Source organism: Papilio xuthus, unplaced genomic scaffold, assembly GCF_000836235.2.
Source record: "Papilio xuthus unplaced genomic scaffold, Pxut_1.1 DF826949.1, whole genome shotgun sequence".
Classification (NCBI taxonomy): Eukaryota; Metazoa; Arthropoda; class Insecta; order Lepidoptera; family Papilionidae; genus Papilio; species Papilio xuthus.
This window is the reverse complement of record NW_013531700.1, coordinates 4,913,350-4,932,947: the sequence shown is the minus strand read 5'-3', so window position 1 is coordinate 4,932,947 and position 19,598 is coordinate 4,913,350. Positions and strand designations below refer to the sequence as shown.

General features: G+C 34.1%; 1 protein-coding gene across 3 annotated transcripts in view; it reads right to left on the bottom strand.

Moving 5' to 3' along the window:
* Window positions 1-3,105: 3,105 nt before the first annotated feature.
* The window catches only part of brat (tripartite motif-containing protein brain tumor), a 128,394-nt gene continuing 111,901 nt past the window's right edge, over window positions 3,106-19,598 (bottom strand). For all 3 annotated transcript variants that reach the window (XM_013316116.1, XM_013316117.1, XM_013316115.1), the window contains one exon: window positions 3,106-5,773. In XM_013316116.1, coding sequence (XP_013171570.1) covers window positions 3,214-5,754 — 2,541 coding nt within the window. In that variant the 5' untranslated portion in view covers window positions 5,755-5,773 and the 3' untranslated portion in view covers window positions 3,106-3,213. The remainder of the gene's footprint in view (window positions 5,774-19,598) is intronic.

Genomic DNA, 19,598 nt, shown 5'->3' with positions numbered 1-19,598 from the left:
CAATTATACAACAAAAATAATTCAAAACAAAACGATGTACATTAATTTAAAGAACAATTGTTTATACAAATAATTAAAAAAAAATATAATAATTATAACAACAAACATCGACAAAATATATTATAAAGAGAAAAACATTGTTTCAAATTTAATCAGTCCTCAAGCTTTAGAAATGCAATTTAAGAATGAAATAAGTTCTCGTACAAAAAAAAATCTTACACCTGTATTATGCAAAAAACACAAAAAATTAATCAAGACTATTTAATAGAATCAAAATTAAGGATATAAATGAAACTTAAACAATTTAAATTTAAATGAAATGGAACTCATTATTGTCAGAATCAGTTAAAAAAGAAATCATTAAGCATTTTGACAAATAACATTTTTTACATTAACGTGAATAGTTGTCACAATTTGCAAATCTTATTGTAAAAAGTTTTTCCATTAATCTATACTTAATATAAATATAATACGTTAGATCGATCTCTGTTACGTAAAAGCGTATGTAATGGTATCGAAAAAACTTAACTATTGAAAATCACAATAAAATTACAGGAAAATATTGTAAGCAATATAATAAAGTTGTCAATCTTTTTGGAATTTTCAATCAATTAAATTTTCACGATATAAAAAATTTCTAAACTATTTTGAATCTCCATAATTTTGCTGTTCTGTATCAGTTAAATGAATCGAATCAACTTTGGAATATACCAGATATTTTAGATGTTTAGAAATCATTGATTTCAGTTTTGTTGATTCGATACACAGAACTGATCAGAGTTATGTTTACGACAAATTGCAAAACAAATCTTAAAGCGACTTACTTTAAATTCGCAGTAGATTAAATGTAATACAACACAAACATCCGATCTTAGGAAATGTTACAATTTATTAGGAACAGGGCAGTCTATAATAATAAAATCATTGGTGATGAATCACTGAAATTTAGACTCTAAAGATTGGATGATACGTTCTATTTCACCTAATCTAGTGGATATTTACGACCTGTACTCGACTACTGGATCGAAGACACGTCTTGATGACGCGGCAGACTGAATGCACCGTGGAATGCAAATTATAAAAGTTAAGTCATCAAAACATCAAATGCTACAATGGGGATAAGTGCAAGATAGTTAACAAAACATAGAAATATAAAAAAATAGGACAGTTATGGTCCAATTTTAAGTTCACTTTTGTTGTTAACTAAAACTTGCTCTATTAGTAAAAAGGATGACGTTCACAAAGGGTTTAGATAACCTATGAATAATGTATTAATCAGTAGAGTATGGTACATATTTACAAACAACACTAAATATCACTTATTAAATCACAACATGGTTTTATGGCACATGTCAAACAGGTATTGCGGTTGAACAACAGTGCAAAGAGCTGCGATCATCTGAAGACGTGGCTTCAATGTAAAATAGAAAAAAAACATACAGTCGAATCAAAAACATAAAGAATATCACCGAATCGTAAAGCGTAAACCTAAATATTAAGTAATGCAGATCAATAACTAATTAAAAAAACGAATCATCAATCCAGTTATTAAGGATCGCATCAGATCTCATTATTGTCATAGATTCAGTAATAAAAAAAAACACTAAAAACCATTATTAACTAAGAAAATCAAAACTAAAAGAAATCGAACTAAAATAATTCTGCTAACACACAAACACACGGTAATGTAATAAAAAAAGAGCGTAATACAAATAAGATAAACAATACACATGCACCGTATATGCTACTACTACAAAAATAATAATAATAATTGTTGTTTTTTTTCGTATAAAAATATCTTACCAGAATAACAAATTGTATAATTATTTTGTATATAGAGCAAGTTACAGCACTCCAGTAAGTAAAAAGCGAACAACTAATTCGCATAATAATGCTTCTACATTCCGCCAGAATGTCGGCAAAATTATGAAATGCAATAAAAGTAAAAAATCTAGCGTCGACGAACATTTTCTAAGTGCTCTACGAGATACTATTGTGGCCGAATGCTACGAACTCAAACCAACACTACATGTCTACACAACGAACAATAATATTATTATCAACCAAATGTTACTATTTGTTAAAGAAAAAAACAACGGGACGCGGAATTTACGGGTCCGTGGGTTCTCAGTGACTAGGCGGTAACGACGACGTCAGGACATAGGCTGTTGAAGACAGCAAATACAGCCGATTAAATAACTAAAAAAATAACGTAAAATTAAACAATAATGTAGAAGGCTTTGTTAATACTCGAGGTAAAGTCAGAGACTATCAATAGTTTGGAATTTTAGATCATTCGCGCCACCTGGTGATGCTGAATTTAAATTTGTTTTGACTGCATCAGTAAGTCTTTTAGTAGATGCTATGAGAGTTACTGATGCAAGTAATCAAGAAACGCCGCAGTCAACTTTGTCATTGATAAAACCCTTAACATCACATATCCCTAGACTTTTTGTAACTACATTTAAAGAGGGCAGTAACTAAACATTGTCCATATCAGCTCAATCAATTTAACACTTATCTAATAATAATGTAACAACTTCTTATTTACTTTCATAATCATATTTCCATCGACACAGAATAAGTGCTAATTAAAAACAGGAAGTGCCATTGTGCCGAAGAACCTTACCACTAACAACAATACCGCTCGATGCTCTCTTATTACGATAAAATCACACGCTTAACACCTAACAATTTTTAAGTATTAATAGTTAAAATATTGGTCCAACAAATGGGCTAAATAATACAAATGCCCTTAATATTCGTCCCTTATTTAACGACATGGGATATGAAAAAATATTATTCAATAGATCAAAAAAAATGATAAGGGTTGAGAACAGTTGGCGTGCCGATATCCGACCTAGTAATCTCTTTTCTCGATACGAAATAGATACTCGAATAACAACGTCAAATACTACAACTAATCTCAATACAGTTTCGTTTTGAAATAATGCATACAGAGATATCTTGTCAAGTGTACGTTAAGGAATTCCATCATTTTGTTTGATCACATCGAGACAGCTGCAACACACGCACTTACAAAAGACAAGTTCCATTTGAAATCACCCGGGAACGCCACTTCGACTAATCAAAAATTGACACACATTGCCAGAACTGTTATTAACATCAATTATGTGAACATTACGATTTTGATGGTAGCTTTTTTTTGGTTTTGTTTTTGCCGGATTCGTATCTCCTGTAAGGACGGGTAGTTCACATGCCTATGGGCGGCACTTGAACGTAGCGATATATGTAGAGACGATAATCCTTGCTGGCCAGCACGACGGAACCATCGTCCATGAGCGCTACATCGAAACATTGAGCGTGTTTCACTTTACTCTCCAACGCCGAAACTAGTTGTCCTTCCTGAGTGAATATTGTCAAGTTGAAGTTGTTATGGTTGTCGGCTATTAAAATCTCTCCTGACGCATTTATGCCAACTCCAATCGGGTAATTGGTTACTCCCTCGCCTCCGATCTGTCTCAAGTAAATACCTTCATAGTTGAAAACTTTAACGCAATGCGCGCGGTTGTCACTAATGAAAATTTCCTGTTTATCGTTCACCACCACTCCGTTGGGGAATTCAAGGTGTTTTGAGCATCCGAATTTCTGTAGAACGTTGCCGACTTGGTCGAATATAATGACGCGCATAACTTTGCACTCGACGACAACGATGCGACCTTTGTTGTCGACTGTCACGCCTCGAGGGTGTTGAAGGATGTTCGCACCGAATTTACGAACGAATTGACCGTATTGATTGTATATTTGAATCTGATGTGTCGGTGATCTTTCTGTGACAATGATATCTCCAGATGTACGCACCACGGCCACTCTATTTGGGTAAAGAAGTTGACCGTCCCGTTTTCCACATTCACCGAATTGGAATTTAAATCGGCCTTCTTTGTCGAATATCTGAATGCGATGATTATTGGTATCAGCAACAATGATGTCATTTTGGGCGTTTACAGCTACGCCGCTTGGTTCAGTGAACTGACCCTCCATGACTCCGAATTCCCCAAATTTGCAGTGATAAATCATCTTTTGTCTTTTAATTTGTGACTTCGGCGGGAAAATCGCAGTCGAAATAAGTTTGCTTGTCAAATCAAGTATGGGATCGTTGTGTGGAGTGTTTGATAGAGAGTAAGGATCGGCGGTGGTAGGAGGGAAAAGTGTGTCGCAACCGCCATTAGACCATTTCTCGTATGGGTTGATCCCGTTAAGATTGATATCTCCGATCGCAGAAGAGAAAGGCCCAAGACTGTTTGGGCTGTTGAATCGTTTTGAAATAATGTTTGATTCGAAAGGTGACGTCGATTGGCTCGTAGGGCCAAGTAATCCGTTAGTGTAAGGACGATCGAGGACACCGTTCAGTCCTGTTGGTAGATGAATTCCTCCGTTCAAACTTCCAGAACTTCCATTCACGCTGCTGCTGCTAGAAGATGACCCTCCATTCAATAAAGAGCCATTCGTTGGGCGCGCAATCGGCGGTTGCTTGGATGGACCAATATTTGCTTCGGAGCTGGAACGGACGTATCCGAAAGTGTTTCGTACTCCAACTTGAATGGCTTGATAGTTTGAAACAAATTCAAGTTCACATGCTGTTTGTACGCTCTGTTCCGGGTTTGAACTCATAAGTGTTTGTAGTTTACTATCTAATAATTTTTTGAACATCAAAATTTCAGCGATGTTAGCGCATTTCGTCAGTCGCTCCACAAAGTCACACGTCTGGTAAATTTTGTCAACCGTCTCCTGAGCCTTTTGTCCCACCACAGTCAATGCTATTTGTTTCGTCGAGAATACACTTTCGAGTTCTTTTAACAACTCTTGCTTCCGCTCTTCAAGCATAGAACGGTAGAATTGGAAGGTATCATTAATTTCATTTTGAGCTTTATGGTACTGAACTTGAAGTTTTCCAGCGGCATGTTCCACTGTTTTCACAACGTGCCTTATCTCAGTAGCACGCGTTTTCGCTTCATTGATAGACTGCTGCATGAGCTCCAATTGCTTAGGTCCAGCGTCGGCTAAATGTTCGCAGTCGTGTAGCGTAGCTGGATGTTCGATAAGAGTACATTCTTTACATACTGGCACTGAGCATGAGCGGCAGAAGTATTTTAAAATATCATTTTTATGTCTCGGGCAGAAAGCTGTCTTGTCCCCGCTTGTCATTATTGTAGATCCAAGAATACCCCCCTTGTCGTCTTTTAGGTCCGTGAAGTTGAGGACCCGGTGGCTCTCGAAGCAATGCATGAATTGGTGTGCCATGACGCAGTTAGGGCACAAGAAGTTAGCACAGTCGACGCAGCGAGCTACGGCGTCTAAGTCTTTAGATTTGCAGCCCGTGCAACGAGCCGAAGGCGAGCTTGTCTGTCTCGCTGTCGGTAGGAGATCGGCGTCCTGTTCGACCGCAGCGGCGATGACAAGGTTAGTAAGCAGTCCTGGAACTCCTGCAGCAGGGAGTAGGCTGTCGACGCGGCACGTTACGCAAGTGACCTTCTCGGGGTGCGTCTGTTCTCGCTCGAGGCAGCCCCGGCAAAAGGTGTGGAAGCAGTTGAGTACTTTGGGGTCGACAAATGTCTCTCGGCAGATAGCGCAGGTCGTGTCGAGTCCGTCGAATTCGCGGAGGTCACATACGGCGGAGTCGCTCGCGGGAGGCGACGAGCCGCTCAGAGTGAGGGGGGACAGGGAGCCACGCTCAAGGGAACCTATAGAGTTGGCACCGGGCAGCGACTCAAGGGACGGGGTGCGCGAGGCCATCTTCAGGAAACCGGCATCCCTGAAACAACAAACATTCAATGTTAGAAATATAATAAAATAATAAAAAGGAACATTATTTTAAAATAAGTCATTCTTGTAAAATTTCACAGATTATTCTCATACCTACAACACTAAATATAAAATATTATTTATATAAATGACGAATAATCTAAGATTTAAAAAACTAAGAACCATTCAGTGTTAAAGAGCAGACACTTTATTCATTGTTTGCGAAAGCAATCGTACTACCCAATAAAAGACTGGCGGCTCCAAAAACATTAAAAGCGCGCCGTCTGGGAACCTAAAACTGCAGTATTTGAAATGTTTACGGGGTTCGATGCATCGAGGGTGGAGGGTTGCTATAGCAACGCGTAGGGTGAAGTAAGGGGATATTTCACGTTGATTCGAATTAGGGTGAGGGTGGGAATTTATTTTGGTTCCCTATTTAGTTGGTATTTGAGGGGAGATGAGGTGAATGGCCGTGTCCAATGGTAGGGTCTTACAGTTTAGGTGATGCTACTAAGTTTAGATAATTGTGATGGTTGCTGATTTTAAATTATAGCTATAATTTGGTGTTTAATTTCGAAGGTACTCTAATTAGACATTATGTACCGAGGGAATTAAATATTTACATTGTTAATATTAATGACAAAGTGTCAAAATAATCAAAATATAAATATTTTAGTTTGATAACTAATCAGATATATTTCATCAATACTCATGGAAATAAATGGAACTTGGAAAGTGAATTTCATTCTTTACAATATGACGCGAAGGTTATTTTGAATAACAGTCTAGATCGATACATAAACGCCTAGCAATATATCACTGAAAGCCTATTGCTGCAGCTCTGTATAGATAGTTTGGCAATGCATACATCGATTGTAGGGTTGCCAAAAATGACATAAATTCATTATTCAAAAAGTATTAAAAGTGTGTAATATTAAATTGTTTTCTTCAAAGAATTATTATAACACATAAGTAATTAATTTCCATATCTATAGATATGGAAATCCTGAGATTCATTTAAAATATTGTAATTTATGGCCAAACACTTTAACTAAAACAAATTATATAGTTTTTTTTATTAAGAATGAAAAGTTTTTTATATGATGTTTCAGTGTAGAACGCTACGGTAAAATTCAAGATATATTTCCTATTAAGTGACAACCCTACAGCATCTAGTATTGTGACGGATGCAAACTGCTGCGTTAAAGTCGTTATGACGTCATCGTTTGTGCACTGCATGCGAAACGATGACAACTAATAAAGATATTGAACTATGTGCGTGATAGCCGATAGAAATGATCACACAACGATACAATCTCGGACTCTACTTAAACTGTAAGTGACGTGGCGTGGAGATGACTTTAAAAACGTCCTTTATCCATCCAACCATCCAAAAATTTGTATTTATAATATACTAGCTGTCGCCCGCGACTCCGTCAGCGTGGATATATAAAAAAAATAATTTGTGTATCCCACCCGCCTTTCCACATCACATCCATCTAAACTTTCGTATTTATAATATTAGTAACTTAAATAGAAAGCAACTCTTCAAGGCATAAATTCGAACAAAAAAAAATGAAAAAACTAGTATCCTATGTCCGTCTCCTGGCTCTAAGCTACCTCCTCACCAATTTTCAGCCATATCGGTGTAATCATTCTTGAGTTATAAATAGTGTAATTAACACGACTTTCTTTTATATATATTTAGGTATAATATTAGTGAGATTTAATTGAGGTCAGGCGCTAGGCTTACAATGTACTATTAATTGTGTAGTCAATATAGTGCGCTTTGACGTGCACAAGGGACAAAGATATATGGTCAGACGACGTAATCGATAGCCTCGGCCCATTGAGGTTACAAACGGAAATTACAAGATGTATTACTGCAAATAGTCTTTGGGTCTTAAGACATTTTATTCCCTAAACAAAACTTCTATTGCAAAATAAATACATTCTTCTCAAATTAGAAGTTCGAGTGAAATTCCCATCTTTATTCGAGACCCCAATAATAGCTTGCAGGTCCGAAGGCTTACCAAACCCCAAAGGTGATCTACAGTCATAAATAAAAATATTTGTACACGGGAAAGTAATGGTTATCATAACGTCTTAAGGTGGATTTTCGTTTGTTTTAGGAACGATAAATTGAAACATGGGAAGAGAGGGGCAAAGACGTCTTGGAATTATGGTCATCCAGTATTGACGTGAAGGTGGAATGAACGCTTATATTAGGGTAACCCAGAGGAATGTCAGTTTAATATTCTTTTAATATAATAGATGGCGCTAAATAAAATATTACTAAAACGTAGCATTTGTCATAGAATAGTTATTTTATGTAAATTTCTCGCTTATTGTCTGTAATGGGGTAGACAGAAGTAGACTAAAGAAGAAAAACAGGTACTTTAAGACTTCTTAGTGTCTTACTTATATATCGTACTAAAATGATAAATGCGAATGTTTAGATAGATGGATGGATGTTTGAAGGTATTTCCAGAACGACTGAACGAATCTGAAGGAAATTTGGCATACATATAGAACATAGTCTGAAAGAACACATAGACTAATGTTTTTTTTTTGTCAAGGGCGACAGCTAGTATAAAATACAAATCAAAGTACTAATTAGTAATGTCTTAAGAATTATGTTTGACGTTCAATTTACTGTACAAACAATGTTCCAGTAATTTTGCGTACTAAATGAGTAGTGAAATACATTAAAGTTCTCTATTAGATATTTTAAGAGTTTCATATATCACTGCCACATGCGTTTACGTTTAAATATTTTGACGGAATACTTCGATGACATATAAACAAATATAAACACTATTGTAAGAGCATAAGGATTATATTTGCGTATTACAAGATGTATTCCGTAGTTCTAAAAATTACCTACCGGTAGGTAATATATCAAACACGTGAGGACAATTTTAGTAGTGCATTTCAGTGGAACACAGTTCGTCTGGGGCCCGCAAGTTCCGGATTATTTTCTTAGAAGATGTGTTTTGTTCAAACGAAAGTTACTACACTACGGGTTAGTCTCAAAGTATTAAAAATGATTAGGTGTCTCGTGACTTTTATTATAACTGAGGAGATGATTTAAAGTCTGTGATTTAACCTTTCTAATTCCTAATCTTACTAATATTAAAAATGCGAATGTTTAGACGGATGGATGGGTGGATGCTTGTTTTTAGGTACCTCCAGAAAGGCTGCATAGATATTGCTGAAACCATTAGGTTTTTTAAATCCGCACGGACGGAGTCGCGGGCGACAGCCTTCATTAGCTATTGATCAATGAAAAATATAATTTTTAAAATTAGCAATTTCTAAAGTTGGGATTTTCAAAATTTTATTATGTATTATTATGTAGTCCCGTTAAGATGAAGCAATATAGAACTTTATCTTGACAAGTTTTAGTTTTACCGTTTATTTTATGAACGCTAAAAGTTAAGAAAAAATACAAAAGGTAAGTAACATAGACGCTGCTAAAGGTAGGTAACAGGCTCTGCTTTAAAGGTTGATAAAGCTATAGCAAGGAAAATAGTTTAATATTTTAGATTTAACAATTTCATTTTTATAATAAAACCTGGCAATATAGTGACGGCATCGAAGAACGCTTTATTGATTCCCTATACTGTGGATATAGGGTTGTCAATAACTACGACATATATTTTTTATAAATTACTTTAATTGGTTTATAATTAGTAATTTAAAAAATCAAGGTATCTGCCTTAATTTAAAAATATTTTATAGAGAATTTAAATCTTTAACAGTAGCATTAAGCGTCGTTATTGTCCCAGTCAATACTCATACTAGATCTATACTAAGGGTCTCACTTAACGACATTGATTGCAGTAATAACTCAAATTAAATTATTAAAACACTTTCACAGTAACCAACAATTATTTATTTACAGATTACTCATTTGTATATAATTACAAAGACTAGCTAAACTAATGCTTCAAATAGAAATTGAAATATTTGTTAGAAAAACAATTTTATAAATTATTTTTCTTGTGGCAACCCTATCCTGTGTCGACACGTGCATTATTCAGATAGCGGCTAACCGCGTTAGCGTTAAAATTCATGAGAACATATCACCTCCTAGACATTATTGTTTTCTTTAGTTGTACTAAATTTTAAAAACTATACAATTTACGTTAACAAAACCTAAACATAAACCTACATTTAATGATTAAATATTCATAAATAGAATAATTTATTATATTAATAAGACAAAATAATATATTTTTTATTTACAAAATTAGTTGATGTGTTCTAAATTTAAATTCTATAAATTTAATTAATTTAAAAAGTATAAATACAAATGTTTAAAAAAGGTTTAAATTTGGAAACACAAAAAAAAAACTTTTTTTTTTAAATTCGTCGCATCTTTTATAAAATAAAATAATTGCCATATTATCCTTTATCAGTTTGGAGGTTATAAAATTACTAAAATACATACTGGCAGCATTTTATGACGTCACGTAATAAGTTAATGCTACTGCGGTTCCGGGGGGTCCTATCGCGCAAAAAGTCTCGCTCGAGCCTTTGAATAAAGGAAAACTTGATATGAATTTGTAATAAAATTACCCAGCCCCGGAGAAATGTATGCGGAGTGTAGTATGGGAGATTTAGGAAAGTACAGTCAACGGAATGAATATATTATATTGAATACGTTTGCAGACGTGCGTCCTCGTACCTCGTATATGAAGAGTTAGTATGTAAAATTTGAATTGTCTCTTTATCTTCTCTTTTATATCAGTTTATAATAACGTATAGCTTCCCTAAGGTATAGTAAATTTCATCGTTTTGTTTATATTATTCTATAAAAACTTATTACCATATTTATTGATGAAAAAGCTACACAAATGCTGTTGAACTAAAAGCTAAGGAACGATGTGGGAGTAAGAGAGATTCTTAGAGTAGTAGATAGGAGTAAAATCTGTTGCATAAATGCTCGCGTGATGAAATACCACGACCACACAGAAGACATACGTAAAGTGGAAGAAATTACGCGTTTAATCTGATGAGTGTACGTACCAGAGAACTAACTTAAGTCCTCTTTCTTTCCCGTCCTTTTCTTATAAGGAAAGGATAGTGAAATGGATTTTACGGAGGAACGGAAAATATCCTCTTTCGTCAATAAAAATGCCTACTATATCTGCAATTTAGATGTCTATGTGCAGTGGTCACTTAATTTTTTTTGCGAATTCAGTTACGCCTTCGTTTGTCAACTTATGATGAAAAAGGTTAGATTTAGCAAATCAAAACTACACTTAGTACACTTAACAACCCTGAGTAAGGCAAAATTATTCCACGTGTAAAAATTACATATATTAGGTAGTAGAATATATTTAGCACACGTTGAAAGATTGTCAATCGTAGACGAGGACAGATCTCTAATGGATTAGCAGAGAATGGCGCGTGGCAGCTAACTGTAGACTAACGGCTATTATACAACTTGAACCTTTGTAATTCATTTCTTAATAAACAATCAATTTTATTTACAACATATTGTTCAAAATCTTACTAATATTATAAATGCGAATGTTTAGATTAGCGGAGCGTCGGTGGTTCAGTGGTCAAGCACTTGACTTGCAATCTGCAGGTCCTGGGTTCGAATCCCGTCATGTACCAATGTGTTTTTCGATTTTCGATTTACATATTTACATTTATCCGACGTTTTTACGGTGAAGGAAAACATCGTGATGCCACCTGCACATATCTGAGAAGAAATTCAAAGATATGTGTGAAGTCAACCAACCCGCACTTGGCCAGCGTAGTTGACTATGGCCTAATCACCCTTAACTTAGGGTAGGCTCCGAGCCCCTCGGTGGGGACGTATAGTGAGCTGATGATGATAGATGGATGGATGTCTGTTAAAAGGTATCTGCAGAGCCGCTGAACTTAGTCTGGTAGAACATATAGGCTATAAATTAAGTTTTTTCTTGTTTAGTGCAGTCGGAGTCACATATACAGCTATTCAAGTATATTATTGAGTTATTTTTTCGACTTTATAATGATATCTAACATGTTTTTAATCTTTTTCGAAGCGAAGACACTTTATCGATAGATAAAGGAAGAGTGTACGAAACAAGATAATTAAGTATTATGCGACAAAACATTTCACCGAACCTTGTCTATATTTAATGAAAACTTTCCCGCATAATTCCCGAAGGAAGACCGGGCTTAATTTTTACGACTCCCCCAAAATCCCCTCGTAAAGACACCAAAAAATATATATTCTCGCAGCCGGCGCCTTATCTTTTAATATTGAACGACAAAATATAAAAGTTGTTCAATATAATGTAGAAATGCAAATGCCGGGACTGGATGTTAAATAATGTATACCACGACTCTACTGCTGTTACAAATGTCATCTAAAATTGATAGCAAGTTCTAGTCCGTTATTTGACAAGAGTTGGAAATGCGAAAGGAGAAATTTTAAAGCCCTCACTCACTGAAGCAACTTAAAACTCAGAGTCACTGAACGTGGCTTTCTGAGTACATCCCTAACATTATCGTTGACAAAACAGAGATAAGAATACGTTGTAAATGGAGATTTTGGTTTCAAAAGCAAACTATGAGTCTATTTTAAAGTAGATTTGGTAACTAATTAATTGAATTTCTTAATATAATTATTAAGTACAATTTTCAACAAACAAAACAACGTATAAATTCTAGCTTATGCTCGTAATTTACAAACAACTGACATCATAAATGGCGCTACTTCAGTGTCCATGGATTGCAACGTCACGATACGTCACGTCACGTCGCAATACCACGCAGTGCGACCACAACCGCAGATTCGAGCACGTCATTCAAACGTGACGTCATTAACAAAACTAAACCGGGATTATGACGAGAAATGTGACGGATACGAATTGCAAACAAAGTATTATAATTTTGGTAATAATAATAGTACTGTGTTTGTTTTTAATTACTCAATTTCTCTAGTAATTAATAATATAAACGATATAATTAATTGTCAAGTATTAAAGGCTAAAGATGGGTTTAATTAGTTGTTTATTTATATACTAGTTGTCGCACGCGACTCCAGCCGCGCGAATTAAAATTAACTTAATAAGTAGTCTATGTGTTCAAAATAATTTCAGAAAAATAATCTATTCGTTTAAATACATAGTAAGCTAGGGTTGATTTACTCTGTGCTTCTGGGATCAAAACCCCCATTTAAAATATATTGTTATCTCTATTTTATCAAAGATAATGACAGGGATGACGATATGTTTTATATAGAGATTTTGTTTTCATAAAACTGTTAGTGTCATTGGACAATTTTCACAATTAACACTCCTTTTATTCCACGCAGTGACATACAATTCTGAACCTTAAAAATAAGCAACATAACGTACAATAATAAAAGCCCAAAATAGACATACAGTCTTAGCATTAATATTGTAAAAAAGTATCCAATCCTTTAATATTAATTTCACCCCTCACAGAATCGTTAACGGCCGACTCTGGGGTACGTTAAGTGCTCAAACTATTAATTGCTTTCATTAGTAATTTGAGAAAACGATTTCAGTTTGAAATTAACGCCGAATTGTCGATGCCAATGATATTTGATAAGGAAATTTTGATTTAAATATTAAATCATACTAATGCGATGCGAATGTTTGGATGGATGGATGTATGTTTGAAGGTATATCCAAAACGACTGCATATATGTTGCTGAAATTTGGCATCTATATAGAGCAACACAGTAATCTGGAAAACACAGATGCTACAAATTAAGATTTTTTTTATTTCTGTATGGACGGGTTCGCGGGCGAAAAGCTAGTTTAACAATATAAGCATATGTTATTTAATTTACGTAATAAACATATAATTACTATTTACGTTAGGAACGATAATATATCAGTCAAAATTCCATTTAACTAAAGAACACTCGAAATCGAGCATCAAAGTACCTTTTAATGAATTTGATGAAGCCTTTATAAAGACTTAATGGAAATAGTTCCAATTTCGATTCAATCAAATTTCAAACGTAATAAAATAAAATTAATGAAAGTCTTGTATTTTGTATAAGATTTAATTCATGAACATAAATATTTGTTACCTAGCTATCGCCCGTGATTCTGTCCGTGCGGAATTTAAGCACAAACTAATACCCTATGTGTTCCAGGATATGTTCTACACATATGCCGAATTTCAGCGAGATCCATGCAACCGTTCCAGAGATACCTTCAAAGTGAAGAAGAAGTAAGATAAGAAAAACAAGACTACTTCTGACACCCAGGCAGAGAATACGAAATGACGTCTCGAATTGAAAATCGATGGTCCTTAACACAAAAGGAGGTAAAAATGTATTTAACATACAATTCAACATATATACGTGCGAAATACATCTAAATCGTATAATCTTTTTTTTATATAAAAAATATTAGCAGATTTTTTTGTAAATTTACTAATATTACTTTTTACCATTCCAACTAAGCTCTATGCTTGTGCTAGGATATGGTTTACGACAATAGTCGAATGGCGGGATTCGAACCCTCGACCTCGTGATCGTAAATCCGTACCCTTAACCATTAAGCTATTGCCACTTTAAAATTGAAATATGTTTAAAAATATTTTATCCTTATTCCTATGTTTATATGTTAATTCAAGTTTACTACAAAATGTCAGGCATTCATATAGATGAGGTAAAATTATTTAAGCAAACGCCTTATCTTACTTGACGGAAATTCACGAGATATCGTCTTATTTCCGTCCCAAGAATCTCCATAACGCTATAAGCAAGCAAAGTAACATAAATTTATCCTTGAATCTTTTCTTATAATAAAAAATCATACCAGTATATACTTCTTTGAAAAAATACATAATTTTTAGTCTTAAATATGTTTAGATCGAAGCGTACAGAACAATATAACCAATCTAAGTTGTAACAAAGGAAGAAATCTTTCTCAGAAAGCCGTAAATAGCTGTAAGCAGTTTATTTCTCTTTATTCAATACGAATAGAATTAAAAATATAACTTTAAACATCAACATATTTACATCGTTACTCTACACTATACGTAATTGACGCGTATTCAAAATTTATTTCAGTCTTGGAAATCATCAAAGAAGTTCGCGCAAAGGAAATACTAACGAAGCTATGATAATACGAGGGGACTCTAATTGGAAGATAAATATTTACAATTACAAAACGTAGGATTTAAGGATAACTCGATTAATTGAAGCATTCCGTCTGTAAATTAAACTTTAATGACATTACAATGCCACAGACTCGTTAAGGTCGACCCTTAGTGAAGATTTAATAGACAATCTACACTAAGGAATTGCTCGATTAACCTCAGAGACTTAGCAAGTTAAAATAGTTTTTGTGTAATTTAAAAAGCATTTGTAAATTTGGTAAATTCTAAGTTAAACTCGCTTAAAAAACTTATAATAATTAGAAGCCTATGTGTTCTTTCAGAGTATGTTCTTCTTCAAGGTCAAGTTTCAGCAAGATCCGTTTAGCGGGTTTGGAGATGCCTTCTGACAATCATCCATCTATATACCTATACAATTGCATTTATAATATTAGTAAATATTATAAGAATCTCATACGACTCGACATTTCATGTAAAAGAGATCCTAAAAATATATTTAAAATATACCTTAGTCGGGGTTTTCATCGGTTTTTTTCTAGAATGTTCTTCTCAATTTTTGGTGACTTACCTGTAAAGATAAACATGAACGTTAATGCAAATCGATAAAATTATCGTAAGAAATAACTTGAAAAGGTTTATTGTGAGGAAAAGTTTTATATTTTAGTGCGTTTTTAAAGCTTTTGAACGGCAGTAAATGAAGTAGACCTGGTGTGGATATTAAAAAAGGAAATAAAGATTTTTTACGTCCAATTCATTAGGTTTTAACTAAGCCATGACTAAACTTTTATTTTAAGAGACTAACAAATATGAACACTCTTTGAATGTGATTAACATTTACGCATCATTAGTGAATTTTAATATTGTTTAAGGTGAGTTTCCACTACTATATCCTTCCTTGCAGTGGAAACGCACATTAACATTGTATGAAATACTTTATATTTGCAATAAATATTTAAGTTGTAACAAATAGATTGAAGTCGTTGTTTTCTAGACTTATTTATTTTGTACGTGAGATCTAGTCATATTTCTCTTTTGAATAAATCTTTTATCTTCAGTCGTAGGATACTGAAATCTTTTTTTGTTAATTTACAAACCTTTATTAGAAACGTTGACAAGAAAAGAAAATTAAAACATTAAAAGAAACTGAACGAGATATATTTTTCAATTAGCCAAATTGTCGAATCAAAGAATATTCTGGGCGGTCCCTTCTTCATTAAGAAAATGAAACGGTATTATTTTGGAGGTATAATTAAGTTTCTTTTAATATGAATGGGAAATCAAATCGTTTGTAAAGAAACTTGATTCTATTTTTGTGTTAATTCAAATACTAAACATATCAGGATACGATTAAAAATAACAAAATTCTGTAACCAAAACCATGTTAAATTTTACCTACTTGCTCTTTTTTAATATGACTAAATGTTCCTGTACAAAGCGTCTTTCACGAATATTTACGATATTCGTTCTCGTAACGTTATCGATAAAATATGTCAAACGTTGGATGAGATTAATCGTTGTACTTTACGTTCGTACGCTGTACAAATCTAATACAAATTTTGTCGATGATGTTACCAATATTTTCGTGCTAGGCTCTTAGTTCCAAAAACAAATGGAACTATTCTAACAACCCCATCGTTAGCGAACCGAATTCGGAATTCTAATCACGAGGCTTTAAAGTTTTAAAATTGGAACGTGTCAGTTGGCCCTGCCCGCGGCCCTGTGTTTAGCGTTCCCTGTTCCATTCGAATTAATTTTTGTTTCGTACATTCGAAATTCGAAAATCACTAACATTTCTATGCTGCCAGTTGAAATTTGAATGTTTTGATTTTATTTAATTGCTCGTGTAAAATAAACAAAGGAGGTTATTAGCACAGTTTTTTTTGCTGTTTTATTACAAAGGTCTTCAAATGTATGAATTAAAAATATCTTACTGTTACCAAAACTGTTATTTAGGAACGTATTAGATCTCAAAGAAAAGTTTAATATTATTTCTACAAAATTAAACACATTATAATAAAATGTTATTACAGTTCGTAAGGACTTAAATCTTTGTTTAAAAGGACGTAATATTTGCTCGATAAATTCTGATCATTACGAGTCACAAAAAACCGTAAATACAGCACTTGATATTGAAAGTCGCGCGCTCATTAAGGGGATGAGGGGTGAAGAATTAAAAGGTTCAAAAGGGACGGGTGTATGTGCGTAAAAGGGACAGTTGCAGCTCTCTAACAGCCAATATCCGGTCGATCAGCTGTGCGGAGGAAACAGCTGGCAGTCGTTGAAGCGTCATTCATTCTCAAATGTTTTTTTTTCGACTATAACGTTTTTGCAACGGCATCAAATCCATGGTAATTTGTTCTCGTGTAGCGTTAGTGTTGCTATACATAATTTTTTTTTCTAGTGTTGTATTTGTATCGATCAATTGCCATTACGTAGACGAAATTTAATATTTTTGTTTGTTGTAACTGTCTTAGGATTTAACAAATGTGAGGATATGTAAAATTTGAGAATATTTCCTATTAGTTCTAGTATTAATTAATTTAAATTTAACCTGTAGTTTTAAACACTAAGGCAAGTAATAAAATCGCGTGCCACAAAACTCGAAACAAGTAATAAAAAAGAAAAAACTATAGCATTAAAACTTGAGCAAGCAATAACCCCTACTATTTAGATGACGTGCATTCTGCATTGGCTGTACGACACGCGAGCTGATGCCGACCGAATTTAAAAAAAATAAAAAAAACATGGCGCCGGTTAATGAGCCGCTTATTATTTGTGCTCTACATGTCGGAAAACGACTGTTCATTATTTGAATAGTTACATAATGGGTTAAGTTTTGAATAGTTTTTAACACGCGAGTTTTGACGGTTTTTTTTTAATGAATACAGTTTTTTTAGTCACGATTACGATACAGGAGTTTTGAATTAAAAATAACTTTTTTTTTATTTGCAAAGGGGGCAAACGAGCAACGAATCGCCTAAAATTAAATACTCTTCATAATCATCACAACTGTTTTCAAAACCAAGTATTTTTTCTGTTCTATAATTCTCTAGATCATGATCATCAGCTACACGTCCCCATCGAGGGGCTCGCAGCCTACCCTATGTGAGGGGTGACTAGGCCATAGGCAACCACGCTGGCCCAGGGCAGGTTGGTTCACTTCTCACATATCTTTGAATTTCTTCTCAGATATGTGCAGGTTGCATCACTATGTTTTCCGTAAGAACGTCGGATAAATGTACATATGTAAATTGAAAAACACATTGGTACATGGCGGGATTCGAACCCACGTCCTGCAGATTGCAAGTTAAGTGCTTAAAGGCCTGAGCTACCAACGCTCATTCTCTAAATACCTTTTTTAAATTGTATTTAAAATATCAATTACATTTCTTTGAAATTTTATTCGTTACAGTAGATTCTAAATGAGAAGATTATTTGCTGGTAAGACCCAACATAGACCTGAAATTAAACTTTAATAAAAGCTTTAATGTTGCTTATTTAGTATAATTAAACTTAAGCATTATTAATGTAATGTACAGTCTAGGGCACAGTGGGCTAATCACCTGCTTGCCCGAACTTTATTGATTCAAGAAACGAACACAGTAGAGTACTGTGGACGCCTTCTGCGCCACTACGGGGACATGGGACTTTAAGTCAAATCAAGTAAGTCATTACTAATGTAAAAGTGTAGGAAAAATATTTAGTTACTTTTGAACACATTATGTAATGAAATAACTGTATATTATGTATTATCTGTACCTTAAATGACCATATTATATACATATAATACTTACGTTTATGTAAAATTGCGTGAGTAATATTATAATAATAAAATAGAAATCAGGTGTATTTTATGCGAAAACATTCTTCATTACGTATATTTACATTAGTCGGGTTACCCAGACAGTTTGTTGAGTAACTTTGAACTTTAAGACTTGAGCAATAGGAAGCAATTTGACTTTCGCAAAGTCCCCGAAGTCGCAAACTGAACAGGATTGAAGTTTTAATATTAATTGTACAACGAAACAGCATTCGTAATGAATTGATTTCTATTCAGATTTTATACAAGAAAGTTGTATTCTGTACGTTTGTTCGGTACGAATTTCCATCTTGAAAAATTGCAAGAGATCGAACTAAAAGACAAAGTTTTTTATAACTATACTAAGGCGAACATTCTGTAAAACAACGAGAAAAGGAGAACAAGTTTGACCTATGTTTTTTTCCATCAATACTTCAATTTTAGCGTCAAAACAAATACTAAAAGAAGTACTGGACATGACAGCAATCAAAACTGCATGTTATTATAACCAGAATCAACTTTATTTCTATGGCTATAAGATTTAAAGTCAAACGCCGTGTTTTAAAATCGCGCGTGTCATTGCAAATTTTATATGCACCTATATCACAGTATCTGTGGCAATATCCGCAGTTGTTTTATGAAGTGCTGTAGTTGTGTGTAGTTTGTAAACGCGATGAAAATAATTGCGAAACGTCGGATAAAGGTTGAACATCACATGACGTAACTAAATGTTAAACGTGCTGTGAAGTCTTGTTAACACAGAAAAAGGAACAATTTGTTTTTCACCAACTAATTTTAAGACTTAATTTTGTTTTTTTTTACCATAAGGTGGCAAACGAGCGAGAAATGAATCTTAACAGTGGTAGAGCCCGCTTTAATATCTTCGCGCGAATCGTCCCGGCTCGCCCGGTGAAATACCACGACC